Source organism: Calonectris borealis, chromosome 1 (genome assembly GCF_964195595.1).
Source record: "Calonectris borealis chromosome 1, bCalBor7.hap1.2, whole genome shotgun sequence".
Classification (NCBI taxonomy): Eukaryota; Metazoa; Chordata; class Aves; order Procellariiformes; family Procellariidae; genus Calonectris; species Calonectris borealis.
In genome coordinates this window covers 105982691-106002872 of record NC_134312.1, presented here as the reverse complement: position 1 = coordinate 106002872, position 20182 = coordinate 105982691, and the positions used below count along the sequence as shown (strand labels likewise).

Below are 20182 nucleotides of genomic sequence, written 5' to 3'. Positions count from 1 at the left end.
CTGTTAGTGTCATTTAAAGTCCCCTAATTTTTCCATTAGAAGAGAAGGTAAATGTTCCCTATTCATGTTTTCTATGCAGCCATGATTTTATAAACTGTTATCCTTCCCCTTTCAGTGATCTCTTTTCTACCCTGAAGTCTTAGTCTATTTAGTTTTCTTCTTAAGAAAACCAATCCACACCTGTTATTATTCTCACCAACTCTCTCACAGCATTTTTTCCAGTTATGCTGTATATCCTCTGAGATTACAGGGCGAAATCTGCCTCCAACATTCAAGATGCACACAAACCATGAAAGACTACAGTGGCATACTGATTTTGCTCTTTGCTCTCCATTCCACTCATAATTCCAAGTACTGTATCTGCTTGTTTGACAGCTATTAGCATTGAGTTGCTATTTTCATATACTACTTATAACCACGAGGCTCTGTATTCTGACTGGTAAAAGTCAGCTAATAGCCCATTATTACATCTAAGAAACTGGAATTGTTTCAGCCCTTCATGAAAGTTTATATGCAATCAAGAACGTGATTGGTTTTCTGTGATTTCACACAAGAGAGAAAAACAAACTAGTAATTCTATCTAAAAACAGTGACTGAATTACTAACTTGCTAGTGTTTACTTAAGAAAGGCCACACAAATGCTATGTAACAAGGATTTTTTTTTAAAGTTCCTAATTTTAAAATTCTCAACCAATGCATTTTCTGATTCTTCAGAAATGACCATTACAAAAGATTGTGGTAAATGAGTGTTATCCAAACTCGTCATTACTTTTTCATTTTTTGTGTATACAGAACCATTACAATTGCTGTGTTTTGAATCAAACTGTTAAATAATATTGCATTTAGATCTCTAAAGAGGATTGGTGTTTGCAATCCATTCAGAGAGGAAACATTTTCTTGAAGGGAATACAACAGTTGCAAACACCAATTCAAATTTGCTAAATTGTGATATTGTTTATACTTATCATAAATAGTGCTCCAGCTTACTTTATGGAAACCAGATTTTCAAAAGTATGGATTATATACAGGCAAAACAAGAAGCTAGGACTCATTTCTTAAAAAACAAACAAAAAAAAACCACCACCAAAAAAAACCCAACACCCACTCACTCCATGCAGGATTCCTTTATTAAAAAGAAGGATCAAAACAAAAAAAAAACACAAGAAAACCCAAAGAACCAAGCAGTAGTCCAGATCTACTTATCTCTGAAATTGTTGCCTATCCTTCTCAACTCTTGCCTCAATTCTTAAAAAAACAAACCCCACTAAGTCTCTAATCCTCATCTTTTACCTGCTTATATGTAAACAAATAGATGCAATACCTGATCATGGCTCTCTGCATATGCAATGTACTTTTCTTTATACCGTCTGTTTGTTAATGTATGCACAATATTGCCCATATTCCAGTCTTCATCTTTCAGCTCCTTAATTATCTGCAGAAATAAAGAAAAGATCATTGAAAAATTATTTCTGTTTTAACTAAAAGCACATTACTACCTTTCTTCATTACCTTGGCACAGAAATTTCCAATGAATTGTGAACGGTATTACTTTATCTTCTCCTATTCCCAACTTTGGAGCAACGAGCTTTCTCTGATAATCTGAAAAGATTTCTTTCTTTTCAATTCCACTACATTAATATAGTAACTAGAACATTTTGTTTCTCCTGTACTTCCACTATAAGCATGAACAATTGGACGTGCCATCTATCACGTGAATCCTCTGATACAGTGGACAATGCAATTGCTAGGAGCTTGCAAGACAGCACTGCACCAAAAACTGGGAAAAAAAAGTATGTGGGCACACACACCTACCTACATGCTATCTTGAAAGAAGGTCTGTATTTTAAGCAACCCTGGCATATGGCAGCTTCCAACTATAGCTGAAGCACTGGGCTGTGTGGTAGAGAATGGATCGCTGCAAGACAGCACTATGCTATTGCCATGAAGTACACAATGACATGAGAAGGTGCTCAGCGCAGGGACTTGCACGTTCCCTGATCTGTGAATTCCCAGTCAGTTCCAAAACACAGGTTGAATGCCGAAGCTTTGAAATGCAACACAAGCTTTACATTTTTGTCATGCTAGCTCCTGCTTTTTAGGAATTTAAATTAAATCACATCAATAGGAATTTTCTGCCTCATATGACACAATTTCCTTCCTCTTCTAAACCTCGTCCAATTTCAGCATCGGTCCTTTCTTTTTTCTATAGAACTTCATAGACCTCCATTGATCACTACAACTTAAATACATATATATAAATATACAGACATAAAAATAAAGGTGATTAAAAGGCAATAACATCAAGATGGCTAATATGATGCTGTAAAATTTAACATTCTGATTGTAACTTGCCATGTACTCCTGAACAGCTTTTTTTTTAAAAAAAATAACTCTATAAATTCTGGCCATGAAAACATTCAGGTCCCTATACAGCATCATACTATATACTAGATCCATCTTTAATGTGAACTATTTACTCCATGAGCCACTGTTATGACAATCAGCTTATCTCTGCTTTTACAGATCCCTCAGAATTACTTCATGGAACCCTGGAGATCCTTCAGGTCTACAACTGCTTTCAGGAAGTTGCCTAGAAAACTTGCTAGTAACAGGTACATACTTAAAAGCTGGAGAGAAATGAGAGCAAGCAGTCTCAAGTTTAATGATGCTGTCCCTGTTGGGAAAGCTGGCAAGCTTGTCTTCTGAATGAGAAGAAGGTTTGAAAACTGTTCTTCAATCTGCCCTCCATCTCCTAGTTACAAAAGTGAAAGATGCTGAAGATAAGTTAATTTGCTTTTTATTTTAAGCTACTCACTACATTTATTGAAGCATTAATGCTCATATAAAATATTTATTGTTTTCAGATCATCATGATAGCCTGAGGGATTTGGATGCAATCTTCTATCTAACTGAAAAACATTCTCTAAAACATCAGTAGAAGCCTTTTGAGATCATTTAGTGTTTTATTCCTTTTCTTGTGATTCTCTATTTAGGAAAAGGTGATTTAAATCCTTATGGTAATCAGTGTTTATTAGTATATTATTGTTCTTGAAGAGCATTTACAGACTTTTATTATTCTTTTTGTAACCCCACTGTACTGATTGCTGGTGTTTGTATAAGTCACTTACATCTACTTTGGTTAAACTTTCAGCTCCATCTATGTTCAACGCTAGTTACTCTGCCCAATTTCAGGAGGGTTCGTTGCATGTTTTCCGGGTGTCGTTTTTTTTTTTTTAAGACTTATACGCATACGGTTAATTTATTATCTACCTGTTCACATTCAATATAGACTACACATTCCACAGCTGTTGCAAGATGCAGGTTATTTCAAACAAAATGAGTCTATGTGTATTGTATTAAGAAAACAAATATAGGCTAGAATGCAAAGATTAGCCCCTACACGATATCTTACAGCTCTCACTTCAGCCACTAATACCTGTGCTCAAGCCTGTCAGAATTTATTTTAATAGGACATTAACAGAAGAGAGAGTAAAATTTGTCAGTAGAGTTCAAAAGTGTTTTTGTGTATGCACAGATAGAGAAACATCGCACTTTGAACAGCAGAACATATTTTTAAAGAAGTTCTCACCTGTATCCACTTATCTGGAATAGCCATGGCTAGTCGATAATCAAAACCCCCTCCTCCCTCTGCAACAGGACGACAAAGAGCTGGCATCCCAGAAACATCCTTAAATAAAAAAACACAACATAATTTGCAAGAGCATTGCAATTATTAGTTCAGGTATTCTATCATACAGTAATACTTCTATACAAACACTCTGTAAACTATAAACAGCTTCATAGATTGACCTGGGTAAGGGAGAGGGGAAAAAAAAAAAAGATATAATCAGTGAGTGACTACTACACCCAGATTTGCTGTTTGAATGCAAAAGTTATAGAGAAAAGCATTATGACTTTTCTCTTCAAATACTCAACTACAAAGTATTTTAATAGCTATTTGAGGGGGAAGAGACCTCAGTAGATGCAGAATTTGAAATAATTAGCTCTCTTGAGCCCCAAGTAATCAATAGAAAGTAGAAAGTAGTCAATGAAAGACAAATTAAACCTTAATTTTGTTTATTGATGTTTTGAATAAAGAATGGCATAAAAATAAAAGGTTGAATATAAAGTACAGTAAGGAAGAGAAATACAATCTCTACTCTTTTCCTAAATGCACAAACCCAAAACTAGTGATCCAGGTAGCCCTGGAAAGTGACATGCTCTTACTGCATAATTTTCCTGTTTCATATTGATGAAAGCTGATCATTCTGAAATTCATAATTCAACGTTCTTAAAATATTTATTTCACCATTTTATTAGGCAATTATATCGCATAGCATTCTTTTTCTAAAGTTAGCTTATCTGTATAGAAAATGCAAATCTCCAATAATTGCAAAATACCTATCAGCACTCAATTTTATTAACTTACATCAGTGAGAAGCCATTCCACCACAATGGTTATGGATTAACATACACCTCTTGTGTCTACACAAGAGAATTTATGGAATTAAATTCTGACTAGAACCAGGGCTTAATTAGGAAGCTCATTCTGGATTCAATCCAATTTTCAATCCAATTACTGTATTAACTAGTGAAAAAGGTATTTGCACTTGAAGTTATACATACATACGCACACATGCATACGCACCGCCCCACCCCCATACTGACGTAAGTGAGGAGACCGACCACATCATCACGAAGCTCCCAGACGGCATCCTGGGAGGTGGAAGGCAGGGCTGCCATCCAGAGGGACCCCGACTGGCTGGAGGAATCGATCAACAGCAAGCTCAGGACCTTCCGCAAGGGCAATTGTCAAATCCTGCCCCTGGGATGGACTAACCCCTGCATCCACACAGGCTGGGGACGGCCAGGCTGGGGAGCGGCTCTGCCGGGAAGGCCCTGGGGCTCTGGGCCGGCAGCAAGCTGAGCAGGAGCCCCAGCCTGCCCCGGCAGCAGAGACGGCCACCGGCACCCTGGGCTGTGTGAACAGCAAAGCCAGGAGATCAAAGGAGGGGATTCTCCCCCTTCACTCAGCAGTCATCAGATCACACAGAAACGTGCATCCACATTGCACATGCTGTAAATACCAAATAATGAAGCGGAAATTCTTTCCAAACCTTTAGATATTATAAAAGGAAGTTCAACAGCTCTCCTAAATCAGTCAGAAAGGATAAAAATATGACTAATGCTCTCCAAGTTATGCGGGAAAAGACGATCTGAAACAAAAGCCTTTCTCTGTGATGCTATGATGCCTACCTGGACAAGGTCTGAGTCTGACATTTAAGTAGCTCCCATCTACTTTAGTCACAATTTTGAAAGCCAGATTTTTGGGAAGTAAAATTCCAAATTTAATACTATTTATATCTATCTATGTCTACAGATTTTACCTGAACACTAAAAAAACCCCAAAAAATGCAGTGTTAGTTTGTTCAGTATATTTTCCACCAAATGCAAACAGCCAATGCCTAAGCATTCGTTCAGACCCTAGTTTGAAATGAGCTGCATATAAAAAAAGAAATCACAGCAGTGGGGTTTTTTTGCCGTTTGTTTTTATAATACTTCTAGCATGATGTAATTTTACTTAACATTTTTTCTTCTCATTATACAAAACTTTAATCACAGCTTTATTTAGAAGACCAAAATGAAAAATAAGCATATAGTCAGTAATACCTAAAAACTTAGAAATTTCTAAGACAGTGAATATACAGAATATTAAAAAGCTGTAAAAATTATCAGTTCAATAATTAAGGGATACATTATAATTAGTTATGGCTTGACAAAACCATTTTTCTCATGTGGCACTTATTCCATCATCATTATAGTCAAGCAGACATTCTTCATTGCCTTTTGTAATTTTGAATTATGTCAATAGTTTCTCCTTCTGAAATTCTCCTTTAACCATGCAGCACATTGATCAATTCTGTATTTCGTTAGGGACTCCCCCAGGCAGAAAAATGATGTATTGAAACAGAAGCAGTTTTCAACTAAGCAAGAGAAACTGAAGACACATCTTATTAAAACACTCTTAGAACAGGTAATACAAGCAGACTGAACTCAGAATTTCATTGGCAGGAATGCTTATAATCTAAGACTACCTAGAAAATGAACAAATTTCACTTCAAATAAGCCTACAGCCCAATGAAACCATCTCAGGTTTACTAGTGATTGCTCACCAGATGCTGTTTTTGATAGCTTGTCAGTAAGCTTTTAGCAGTGGTTGTCTGTAATATAAAACTTTACCATAAGTAAGAAATTAAGTTAAGCAGTATTTTGTTTTCTGAAGATAAATAGGGAACTCTTAAGCAATACAAAAAGCTTTATTTGAAATCTATATAGTCCCTAATGATATCAGATACCTGCAACTTTTCCTTTTAAACAAAAAGAATTATTTAAACATAACAACAGAAAAATCCTCAAGGTTTACATGATTTTCTCTTTTAAATAAAGTATCAATGAAAACATATCCATTCATAGAACTTTAATGCTCTGGTGTTTCGTACTATTAAAAATTCCATGTGCCAACAACACTATTTTTCAGTCAAAAAAGTTTAATCTCAATCAACTCAAGTAATATAGTCTATTTACTCCCTCAGAAACCTGGAGAAAATACTAAATTTGAATTACCATACACATTCAACATTTATAAATTTATCACATTTATTTTGAAGGGAAATTGTCATTTATGCCAATATAATTCAAAATATGCAAAACCACACTAGAGTTGTTAATCTTTAGTACCATGCATCACTAGTGACAAATGGCAATCATGCAAAAGCAATAAACTAATAAAAACAAATCTCATTACAAGTTCAAGGAGATGAAGGGGGAAAAAAAAGAAATCCCCACATTAATTAATGACCCGTTAATGCAGAGAAAATTCCCAAAGTGCATATTCCAGTTGATTTTCCTCACAAGGCAAAGCTTGTCCACTAATTGATATTTCTCAGCTCATGTCGCTCCTTGAGTACCCGGAAGCGTGACTTGGTAAGACTTGGAAATTCACATCGCAAAGCAAACTAATCAATATTAATGTCACTGAGGATGGCAAATTCTGATCTTACCTCTGCTATGGTTATGCATTCCGGATGCAAGGAATTAATCATGTGGTTGGCCAGCATTAGGTAACACAAAGCATCCTCATCCACATGTAGGCCAAAATATTCGTTGTAATCTCCACTGAATCCTGTGCCTAGTAAGACAGGAAGTTTTAAAGGCCACAGTCACTTTTTTAAAAAACACACAGATATTTTGTAATATGCAATTTAATAAGCATCAATTGATTCATAATTTCAGATCTATCCATATAGCAGCACAACAAGATATTAGGAATTTTTTGGGCATTCAGTGAACTTTATAGCACAACAGAGCTGCAACAGGACTGCTGAGATTAGAGTTGATTAAATTACTTACCAATCCCATGATGGTGATACAACATAGATGTAACACCATCAAATCGGAAGCCATCAAAGCGATAGTCTGCGATCCACATTCTCAAATTAGACAGAAGGAATCTCAAAACTTCCCAGCTGAAATAACATGAATATATTTTATAAGTTTTAGAAACCCTGAGATCAACTCGAGTTCTTTATATCATGTTCCTCACTTGTACATACGGTACTTGTACTGGACATTTTACCATTTTAATGACTTCTTCCCTGTTTTTCATTAGCCTTTTCCTAAAAAGTTTGTCTTCCTTAAATCTTTGTCTTTTACTGCACATGATTTTAAGATTGCAGATAGGGGTTTAGGAAAAATTGTCAACTATCTATATAGACATCTAAACAGGTTAGTGTTTGAACACATATATTACATTTTAATACCCATACTTGCCACTGTACTTTTCCTTTGCCTCTCTAAACATGGTTATACTCTGTGGGAAAAGATCTTATAGAAATGGAAAGGAAATTATAATAGGTAAGATTTCGTCCCCGAGATTTTATGAATTTACAGCAATTTCTAGGCATAGTAAAAGTTGAAAAGCTGTCGTCCCCCATCCCCCCAATTACTTACAAATCACATGTCACCAGTAGATTACCAAATCACCTACTGTGTTGCAAATTTAGACATTTAAAGAGTAAACCAACTTATGGAAGTTGAGGAGATATTTTTCTGAAATTCAGAACAATAAGAATGGGGTATAACACACACACACAAAGGAAGCGTGGACATGAAATCAAAAAGAGGTTCCAAAGCAGGTAAGCACATGGAGGCATTTGTGAACAAAATTTGTATTAAAGAACAAAATAGTTTTAGGAACAGTTTTCCTACTATTGATCACCTCCTCCCCCAGGACACTGGTCTCAGGAGCTTCAAAGACCCCCATACCTTGTTTCTACTGTTCACCCTCCGAGCCACTCCCCTCTCTGCCACCCTCGTCACAGGCTGCCTCGGGTGCATCTCTTGCAAGCTACGGCTCCGAAGAGCTCACCCACCTCAATCAGCCAACCACATGAGGCAGTGAAACTTTTTTTGCTATCTTCAACACTTGTCAATGTTATGATTTCTCTCTAATCAATTTCCCAAGATAGCACAACTACAACCCCACTTGCTACCAAGTTTCTGATCAGAGAAGACTGCAAGCTACACAGCAGCATGCAGGGTCTCGCCAACCACCCGCTGGCGGGCGAGATGGAAGGGGTACACCTACACAAAGCACATCAGTCAGCATCACGGTTACAGTTTACCTGCGCACCTAGTTGGCATACGGCAGTGAAGGAGACCCTTTCTACCTTTCACTTTATCTAACAGACGTCAGAGGCAGTAGACTCATGAGGCCAATATGACACAAAGACTAAACTCCATTTTGACAAAACAAATGTCCCCGCCTTCCTTCCTCCAAAAAACTTTCTGATATGAAGGGTGCTTTAAGTCTGGAGTCAGTGGTATTACATGAAAAGATGGGGAGGCTGTGGACACACTCTAAAGCTGGTAAAATCCTGATCTCACTGAATAGCCAATTCTTATTTATTTCAATAGAATTATAATATGTCTCTTTTTCTTTGCATGTACTGCACACAGATATACACTTGTGCATATAAAGACTGAAATATTACCAAATAAAAAACTCCAAATTTAGGAAATGCAAATCAGTTCAATGCAAATTGCCTCAGTTCAATACCTTTTCTGGGCATGTGTTACATGACAAGATTTTTTGTTCCATTGCCGTGTTCCCCCGCCTCACCCCAAATCATCCAATCCACAAGATAACACTATACTAGGAAGATCTCAGGAGCTTGTCTACAGAACCTTTTATATTTGTTATTTCTCAGGTGAGATGAATGAGTGCAACGAGTGAACGATAGAGAGAATGCTCCGATATTGAAAGGAATAGAAAGGTATCAAAAGTCCTACGAACTGCCAAGCTGGACACAAAAATACAACTTCATGCAAATGCTCACTGTATCTTTTTCTGACCCAGCATCAAATTTAGAGAGAGCCGTTTGCTGCAAGCTAAACACTGTGAGCAAAGTCAAAGCAGTAGCTGTATTGCAATAAAAATACTATCTCACAGAGAATTAAGATAATGCATGTAAAAGAGTAGATTAATTGCTACAAGCACCAGCCAGACTTAAAAGTTATTTCTCCTCATTACAGACTGCTTGACTTTATAACCTTAAAGTTCTTAAGATGGTGAAGAGGATTTGTACATTTGTAAAACATACACAGAAGTCCCAAAACAGGTAACAAATGTAATTTTTTCCACCATTGTTGGCATTGAAGATTGATCTTAGGAAAAAGATGAAGAACCAGTATGAAAATAAATTGTAATGACTTTTACATGAAAAAGTGACTACAGATAAGAACAAACAAGATGAAATTGTTGAACCAAAAGATCAGTTAGCAAATTGACGAGATCAAAAACCTGAGTAGGAGCAGCAGATGTTTTCCAACCATCTGATTGCACATGGGAGAGAAGATTGTAAATAAATAAATAAACAAACATATTAACTCTGATTGCAGTCTAAATTTGGAAAAATCCAGCTTTAGGATAACTTCAAAGAAGGATGTCAAATACTAGCAACAATATTGACTTTTAGAGAGATATATATAGCTCCAAAACACAAGCCAGAAACAACAGTTTTTTTGAAACATGCAAATCACACAAACCATACAGAGGTTCATGATTTCATCCAAGTCCATTTATTATGGAAGCAGCAGCATTAGAAATAGAAGTTGACCGAAGTAACAAATAACTTTGCAGAATGTCAGTAGAGGCCAAAATCGTAGTGTAATTGAAATATATCCACGGTATAAGCAATAACTCAGGAACATTTCTAAAACAAGTACATTCTCATAATTTTACAGACAGATATGGAAACAGGATAGCATTCATTAAGAATGTAATTTCTTTTGGGCAAAAGCCGTATCTTAAATTGGCTCTCACATTTTTGCATACCGTAAAATTGAGAAAGTTCTTTCATTGCATGCATGATCTAAGAGAGGAAAATACATGCTATATATCATTAAGGAACAGAATGACTTACACTGTACGAAATTTAAGTAATTCAGAATTCATTCAGACATCATTTAAAACAAAGAAGATCTTTGCGGAGAAGTCTTGCTGTTTTTTTTTCTCCCCCTTGGGGCCAATAGCTCACACATTAAAAACCGATTTCTCATTTGAAAAAGTGAAATGAGTGATCTAGCTAGACAACCTGGTTGCACAAGGTGGTGAGAAATTTAACAAATTTCCTATACTAGGTCAGCAGAAAACCTGTGAAATTGCTTACAAGTCACACTCATTATTTACCTTTTTTCCTCCTGTGCTAATAAAAAAGCAAATAATGATTCACCGTAAGAATTCTAAATTCCAATCCATGACGAACATCAAATATTTAGATGCAAGTAATGCATTTAAACCAGTTAATTTCATCACTATGGACAAAAAAATAATATTGGCTGTACCTAAAACAGTTTGAAGCTGCAATTCTTGAACCATATCAATGTTGACATTCAGGAACTGCATTTATTATTATGTATTATAGAAAATGAGTGGAACTGCTGACCTTACAAGAATCTAGACTTTTATGATGATTTACCTGTTTTCAATTCTTAGTGTTTAATTAACTTAACACATAGTAGCACTGAATTGCTAAAATATTACTTTTTGAATTATCCCCAAACTTTTCAACAACTGACTGGCTTAAATTCCACCAATGGATTGCTAAACATAAAGAAACTGGCACTCAGTCTGATAATGCTAACTTTCAGTGAATCTGGTCAAGTTATTTTATGAGCTAAACATCCAGATTTGATACAGAGATGTTCTTTTTTTCACCGCTGTTAACCAGCATACACCAGTTTGCCTGTTATTTAGATGCACTTTGTTTGATCAGAGTGATACAAAAGGGTAACCAGTCTTATCCTATTTGGAAAACAACAACAAAAAGAATAAACTCTCTGTATTTCAATCTCCTTCATTTACATGGAGAAGTAATTCCTCGCTGTCCTCTAGGTAATATCGTTGCCAAGACCCCACGCCATCTCCAGCCATAAGGGATTAAGTCAAAGCAGTGCAGCAGGTGCCCACTTCTTAGGCAAGGGACAATCCTGACTCACACTCTGCCTTACTGCTCTCAATACCTGCATTCATAATTATACCTAACGCCATTCTCTGGGAACATACACATCTCTATATCAGTCAACAGAATGTGATACGGTCGTTAACAGACCAAAAGAGCTTTTGCTTGGTGATCCAAGCTGCATTATGCCTCCAAAATGAACTGTGCAGACAACAAACAAAAAAGAGCTACCCTCCTGGGGCATATGAATCTGTAAGCAGAAGGGGTCAACAGCAACAAGTCATTTCCCCTGTATCAACCCCAAGAAGAGACAGAAGCAGTGCATTAACTTTTTTCCCCACAGTAATGACCAGAGGTACTGATGTAAAGCGCTACTTTTTCTGGACCAAGGATTTCTGAAAGTGCATTGCACGACTGCATCCTGTACAGCCAGAAAAGAAACAAGCCGTTCTATTTCAGCAACATTAAGCTTATTTGCATTTCAAAGTTAATATTTGGACACAAAATAACTTTTAATGAAAAAGCTGCTTCTGAAAACAAGTAATACTAATTAATAGTAGTGGCACAGATATCAATAGGTGAGAAGTTACAGGAGACTAAAGCTTTCAGTTTAACATTATTTTAACATTATTTAACATTATTAATTTTTAACATTATTTTAAAATAAACAGAAGACAACTGACAAAAATCCTGAGGACAGTTCTCTCCACACTCCAACTTCCAATTGCACGAGAATTTAGCTGGTAAAAGTTTTCAGAATGGTTGCAAGATTCCTGCAGTATTCTTGAACTATTCTTCACAGTGCTACAGTATTTTGGATATTATTAAAATAAATTAATACGATGAAATTGATTTTTTAACATGCCCATGAACCCAAAAGACAATCAGTGTGGTCATGATCCCTTTGGTCAAGCAGTTCAAGCCGTCGCACTGTGAAGGTGATCTGGGGGCCCAGAGGGAACCTACAGGTTAGATGCGTAAGTTGTAAGGTCTCTACTTCTTGTCCATCACAACATTGTACATGGATAAGGCTTGAAATTAACATTTTCAATAGCAGCAGATCTTTACTCACACAAAGCTTGGAAAGATGTTACCCGTACTGCATGGATTATAACTGCACTTTCTTGGGCAAGCTAATGGGGATAGTTCCCAATTCTCTAAGTCTCCCACTGCTACTGGCTCAAGACTTCCTTAACAGGGAGCTTGGATCATTAAAGAAGATTTATCTATATCTCTTTCAGCCATATCAATGATAAAGAGAGCCACTTTTTTTCCCCTGAAGCCTCTGAATTTAAAATAAATATTAGCTTTAGATCTAGCTCCCTGAGCTTTTTTCTCAAATTTATCAAATATCTTAATTACTACCCCACTGTCTTCTCCTTCCCCACTTACTGCTTACAATCAATGGCTTATCACCTTACCTCTGTTCTCTGTATTGTGAGGTTTTGTTTGTTTTAAAGAGAAATGGATCCATACCACAACCTTTCTGTTTCACTTGATTAGATTATGTTTGCTTTGCTACCTGTATAGATTCCTAACACTGAAAGCATACAATTTATATACTGAGATACAGCAAAGATGTTGACAGTGCCAAACAAAGACTTGTAACCTTTGATCTTTGGTCTGCAAAGCAGCTCTCTCTTAAACGACATTTCAAATAAAAAAAGCATTAAACAATAACAGTGCATCACAGATCTCCGAGTTTTATCTTTCCTTAAGGTCCAGTACGACACCAAAAACATTAAAAAAGTTTCAATTGCCAAAAATTTCTAAAAATTTCATGGCCAACTCTCCTTACAGCTAACAAAAAGTCCTCACTTAGGAAATCTTGATTGACATTGCAAGCTCTCAGGACCCAATCATGGAACAAAGAGGACCCACTACTGAAGAAGAATGCACACAGGTCACTGCAAGTGGATGAAAGGTTTTGACAAACCGTAATCGCTATGCAATAAAATCTTTAAAATTATTTGCCTGCTCACGTTCACGCATGAATAAACTCTGACATCAGTAAGGGAAGAAAGACCGACATTAAGGACACATGAAAGAATCTGAACTATAAGGAAGTAAATTAATAAAGAAGAATGCTACACATCTGAAATCAGAGAAGACAAGCAAAGCTGAGTACTAAAAGGCAGGCATTTGAAAGCATACCAAATCTTAACCTCAGGAGATACGGGGATGACATCCCTCTGAAGCAGTGCTAGATTATACGACTTGCCAAACATTAATCCATTTCTATCTGTCCCAGACAATCACCCTGCTACTGAATCTCAAAGAAGAGCAGAGGTCTGCACCAGAACACAGCAAGTGTTCTAAACTGGTCTGAAGTAGACAGTCTACCCTGAGGCCAGAAGGGGATGCAGTTCTTATTATGAAAGTCTGAAACACTAGATCAGTAATTAGGATGGGGTCTCAGGATGATGTTGTGACTGTGAAAAACTTCAGTATGATATAAAAGTTTCCTATATTCACAGCCAATACTGTGGCCCTCGGGAATGTTTTGCTACCCGAAGAGACAATGAAAAAAGCTAACTAGCCCTCATGGACTTAAAGCAAAGTCCTAAGGAAGACATATCATTCCTAATTTATCTTGTCACTGTGAGGTGCCAACATGTCGCACATGTGACCTGTTAACAGTCCCTCTCAGTCTGTTTCTGGTCAGGTATTTGAGTATCAGTCCCAACATTAAGTCTACCAGCTGTGAGAAGAGCAGTGGTAGCAGCAAAACTCAGCGCTTGTTCAGATCAATGTCAATGAAACCTTCAGACGTGTAGGGATTGGCATCACTAAGCCAGACAGCAACTTCCACTGGGAAGTACAGATCCCTCTGCACAGCAACGCAAAAGGTCAGGGCTTTTTGCTTTGCTTTTGTTTTCAACAAAAGGGTGCTTAAAGCTAGTAATGGTCACTGATACCAGTTTTCCCAGTAGGAGCTGAACTTCCGATGAACTGCTTAAGCAGCTTTCCTGACCAGAGCAGTTGCCATTACGCAGTTGATTCCCAGAAGACTGAAGTTTCCAAATGGCTTGAGATCAGGGTAAGCAATCTCACCGCTTTCTAAGAAACTGGAAAACAGACAGGAGAAGGTAGATGCAAACATTACCAGATGTAGGTAAGCCAGTCATGTTTTTAAGGAAGTTGAGATTCTAGGTATCTATTCCAGAATGATATTAGGTCATCTTGAACACAACAGTTTTCGGGCATGTACTTCTCACAACTACTAAATGCCTCTCACTCATAGAAAGAATCATATAAAATTAAGATGAAAGACGGATGGCTGTAGGAATGAAAGACCTTCCACCACAGCCACTCGCTCTCAGCTGTTTTGAGCATTTTTACAGAAGGACACAGATCTTTGAAAAGGGCTGATAGGAAAAAATAGCTTTCCATATTTTTATAGAACATTATTCCATTAAGTTGGACTGTATAAGAGGTAAAAATGCTAAAAATAAAGCCCAACAGATGACTAGTACCTCACTGCCATGAGCAGTAAGAAATAAGAGGCGGTTGAGACCTTCCATTATTTAGAAAGCTGTGCTGAAGGAACACTGGAATCTTGCATTTGTAAGATTAAATGAATAGCAAACATGTAACCTGGGCACATCTAAATCCAGGAAGAAGGTTTTATTCTTAGCCACAGAAACTGAGGATTTATTTATGCCATCATAATTAGAAAGCCAATGATGCTACATTATTACAAGACTATAAAATAAGTCACTGATAGATTAAACGTTTCCTGTAACAGGTAAAAATAACAGATACTTTTATCAATACCTGCTGCAGAAGACATCTTTGCTTAAGTGTTAATATCCCATTCCCTGAATTAAAATGGAAAAGCTCAAAAGTATTTCAGAATTTCAAGGCCAGCCTTCAGGAAAACGGTCCTTAATTATTTAAGTAGTATCATGAAAGAGTCATGAGAAGTCAAAGTGAAAGAAGGATTATTTTCAAATTTGGAAGTATTTGTTCAGTGAAGATCTGAAGTCCCTTCACAAACTAAATCATAACAGTTTCTATCAGGTGACATAAAAGTTAATACTAGTAAATTAATTGCATACAGGATTGCACGATTATTTCTATACTGCCCTTTTCACGGGCAAAACTCCAATTCTGCAGAAGCCACTGACAAATATATATATATTTATACTTTTCTATTTAAAAATTCTGATAAGCAGAACACTGGTTATTATATAATGTATTTTGTGACATCCAATAATCAAACTGTAACGATATTCTGAAAATGAAAAGTGAATAAATATAAAATATTAAAATACTAAATACTAAGAAATAAAAATAAAATAACCAAAATTGTTTTCCTGGTTTAATTATAGCTAAAAATATTTCATTTAACCATAGCTTTTCATTTTTTCTTTTAACAGTAAACAAGAACAGCAGCTTTGAAGATGCAGAGGATTTTCCATTTTAGTTAAGATCAGAATTCTAGAGTGCCATACCAGACAATACCCCTTTTGGAAGCATTAATCCTGATCCCTGTAAGTCCAGTGTTATGCAGGGAGAAAGCACCTTCATTCACTACGCTGTAAACAATATAATAGCAATATCCATTTATTAGACTTGATTCATATTCAGTAACTACTTAGGGAAAATGATATCTTAGAAATAGGCACATCCTTTATTCAAATACAAGCAGTAGTTCTGAAGTCCCCAAGAAAATATTTCATCTTTTTTTTTCCCTCAAAATTCTACTTCATCTGTTGGCACAAAGCAGCACTATACAGTAAGGTCCTTCAGGAGCTGTCGGCACAGGTGATAGAATACGCAGTTAAATTAGGGTGACTGCATATGTGCTAGGTAAACAGTGATGAATAGTCTAATATTTTTTCGGGGCGGGGGCGGGGGGAAGATAGAGAGCAACTATTTCTCCGTCTTGCAGGTTCTCCCAGAGTCACTATAACTGACCCCGGGGACACACCGCTGCCTGTCCTGGGCAGCCGATTCCTCTCAAGCCCTAGTGAATGCAGGTAAGGGCGGCCCCAGTCACGCACTGTGCAAACTCCACTCCAAGCACTGAACGCTGATCGTCTGCCCATCTAATTCCAGATCAGGAAAGCTATACCTACTGCACACACAGACACGTGCACACACCAAAAATAAGTTACAGCTATCTGAAAACTGTTAAGAAGCTTTGCACACAAAAAGGCAAGTTTTCTGTGGCGAGTATCAGATCTGGGCTCAACCCAGCAAGAGGTAAGATTCTGATGCATGGGTCAGGAAGTAATTTTTTCCTCTGAATTTCCCAGTTTTCAAGCGCTTGGAAGTTTGATCAATGTTTTGGAAAGATCCATCATTTTAATTTAGCAGGTTAATTCTGCATTAGCTATCTCTATTGCATTTTGCCAATGAATTAAACGTTTATGAATATATTCACATGACTTTACTGACATGCCATTTGCACAAAAAAAAGACAAATTTGATCCTCAGACAAACTATGGACTATATATAGGTTTATTATATCTGGTAAGCAGCACAGTGTCCTAGACTTAAATTTTTTCAGGCTACTCCTATCTACACCTGATAAGAGTAAACTAAATGATATCAAATAAAGCCTTCAGTTATTTACCATAAAAATGGAAGCAGTAACTCAAGTATTACTCAGTAAAGGTTATGTCCTGCAAAATGTGAATATAAGAGCAGCCTCGGAGGCAAAGAAGAGATGTACTTACTGTAATGAAATTTAATATTCTTGATGCTTTTTTGCTCAGAGGGCTTCCTTAAGTAAACAGGGAGGAAAAAAGAAAAAAATCTAAGTACTGAAGACAATTACTTGCAGAGCCTCCAGGACACACGCATTTTAAAATAGAGAATGTCTCAAAAATAAAATTACAAAACCCCTTACAGTGCTGATAAAGCCTACATGGATTTCAACTATGATTTGGATAACATTAGCACTTGTACCACTCATGTTCTACCCAAGTAAATAATACACTAATAAAAAAAAATCTTTGAGAAAACTTAAAATGCTTTTCTCCCAAAATAAATTTCTTAGCAAATATTAAATTTGTTTAATCACATAATCAACTCTGCAAATTAACACACACAGTTTGTTGTTCTGCAACATGCAACTACATCACAACATTTTTAAAATGTACTGTCAGGATTTTGCATACGATTTAATGCAATTCACGACTTCCACAATTGAACTGAGATCTCAAACGTTTCAGAGTAGCTTACTGTTCAACACTGGGTTCACTTTCAAATTAAGCCTAAATGCAGTAGAAATAGCCAAGAAACTATTACATATCAAGTGACTCAAGATCTTAAATAGACCATTATCCTGAACTTTCCCCAGCAAACAGCACCAGAGTTAAGAATGGGACTGGTGAAGAATCAATCTTCAAGAAATATTTAACTACTTTGTTGTGAGGTGTTTTTTTTCTCCCCTGAAATAGTACACTATTTCATGTATAGTATGCTGCACATGCATAAGAATAGAAAACAATTTTCTTCGACCTTGTATACTCCCTATATATAAAACCAAAATTATATTCACAATCAATTCATTCAGTTAGCAGTGACAAAACATTAAACACCTGGCAAATTATTAACATTTTTAAGCTCTACATTCTCAAAACCGTCTTATTAAAAGCCTGAAACAGTGTTTTCTGTAAACCTAATTTCATTTATTGCTTTAAAACACTGGTTCCCAAATTGAGACTCACACAAGTGACTTCAAAGGGACACTGAAGAAGTGTCTGGTTCACCGCCTTTCCCTCGGTGTTTCCTACCTGACCGACTACTCCCAGCCTTCTGTCTGAAGAACCAAACAGTGTCTCCTGCAACCGTGCAGTTCAGCCACAGCTGAGAAATGCTGCGGTGACCTCCACCCAAGCCAAGGAAGGATTTTGAGCACAGTCCCTCCCTCAAACATGCAGAAACCAAAGCTACAGCTGACAATGCACTAGCCTTTCTCTTTGCTGGTGGTAAACACAAAGTGTAAGAATGCCAACCTAAAAACAGACAGACACAAAAAATATTTAAAGCATTAGTATTATGCCTGTACCTTCCAGATAAAAATACAGACTGTTTTCATCTGAATTCAGGTGGAAGTTTTGGTTTTTCTAATGCTAATGAATAGCAACAGGAATTTAAGAGCAAAAAGAAATAAAGTTCTTCATAAAAGAGAACATTCTGAAAACTCTCAAGGAAAAGCATTAAAGAAGTCGAAGCAAGAAGAGTAGAGCTCTGCCTTTGAGAAAATTCCAGCATTAATATAAATGTATCATCAAATATGTGGTTTTCCAAAAGTTAAGTGCTCTGATGATTGAGAAGTCTTTTCTGTGTGCAGATGACAGTGAACCATAGTTGCCTACTCTGGTAACAGAAAGACTCAAGTTCATATACAGCAGGAACATACTAACAAAACCTTATCAATCTACCATTCAGTGTCCATATGCTATTACAGATTACTTTTTTTAAAATAGGTAATTACCTTGAAAATCCAAAATCAAAAGATTAATCCTCAAGCAATGAACTGTCAGCTACATTTTTTTTTTATTTTAACATAGCAAAACCAACCTCATAAGGAATAGTTGTTATCACATACAGAAGCCTGAAAAGGGGGCAACTCTTCCATTTTACCACCCTAGGACTTCTGCTTATAAGATGATATTAACTGAGTATCCTTTTACTTTAGTCTTTCAGAGACTGGCATACTGGACCCCTGAAGTCTCAGTTGCCTTTCTGTATTTTATTGATCAAAAGTCTAACCTTCCCTTCCTCCCAACTGGACAGTTGGTAGCAATGCCAAATCTGTAAAAGGACAAGAAAATTTTAAGATGGTTAGCAGCAGTAATTATCAGTCATCATCCAGTACAGACATTACAGGAGGCTTCTGAGATACTGACCCCATGTCCTGAATGGTAATTTAGTGATTTCCTCTCCTGGGGAAGCAGGCGGTAAGGATAGTTCACTCTTTATACTAATATTAGTTAATACAAAGCTTAGATTACTTCCCCTCACGCTTCCAGATTGTTATCCTCAGCATAAACAATTGCCCTGGATACAGTCCAAAATGTTCTTTTCAGCACCACGGGACAAGACTGCTCAGTTACATGACAGACTTCAATGAAGGGCAGAAAAGTTTGTACAATTAATAGTTACCTTCACAGAACAGGAAATTTCCAGTGGAAGGCTCAGAGAGCCTTAAGATTGCCTTATATCATCCTTAGTATGAGATTCACGAAATGACTGCAGAGGTACACAAAACCAATTTACGCATGCATCAGTCCCTATTATCTTTCAGCAAGCACAAAATGCAAAGCTGTTGCATTTGCCTAAAACAACACAGAAAATCAGAAGTACAGAGTTCGTATTAAATAAGCAGCCATTCTCAAGCACAGTGCAGTATTTCTCAATTTGTTCCACTTTTTTAAAGTTACATTCTTCAAGAATGTAATTAAAGACATTAGCTCATCTTATGCTGTGTCAATAGAGTTGAGAACTTGCAAATGTACTGCTTTCTGTATGCGTCATAAATACTTTCTCATGTAAGAGAACTGAAAAACAGGTTTCTATTCAAAGACACTTTTTATCTCAATTTCTTACTAGATACTGTCGTTTCAGCTATATAAATTGTACTTCACGAAGATTAATACAAGAATAATAAGCACATTTATAATAGATTGTTACAGTAACTT

The 20182-nt window shown here is 36.6% G+C and overlaps 1 protein-coding gene across 1 annotated transcript in view; it reads right to left on the bottom strand.

The window, feature by feature from the left end:
- The window catches only part of GBE1 (1,4-alpha-glucan branching enzyme 1), a 179187-nt gene that overhangs the window by 65642 nt on the left and 93363 nt on the right, over window positions 1–20182 (bottom strand). The window contains exons 8-11 of the mRNA XM_075170299.1: window positions 7411–7526; window positions 7062–7189; window positions 3590–3688; window positions 1322–1432 (exon numbers count right to left, since the gene is read on the bottom strand). Coding sequence (XP_075026400.1) covers window positions 1322–1432; window positions 3590–3688; window positions 7062–7189; window positions 7411–7526 — 454 coding nt within the window. The remainder of the gene's footprint in view (window positions 1–1321; window positions 1433–3589; window positions 3689–7061; window positions 7190–7410; window positions 7527–20182) is intronic.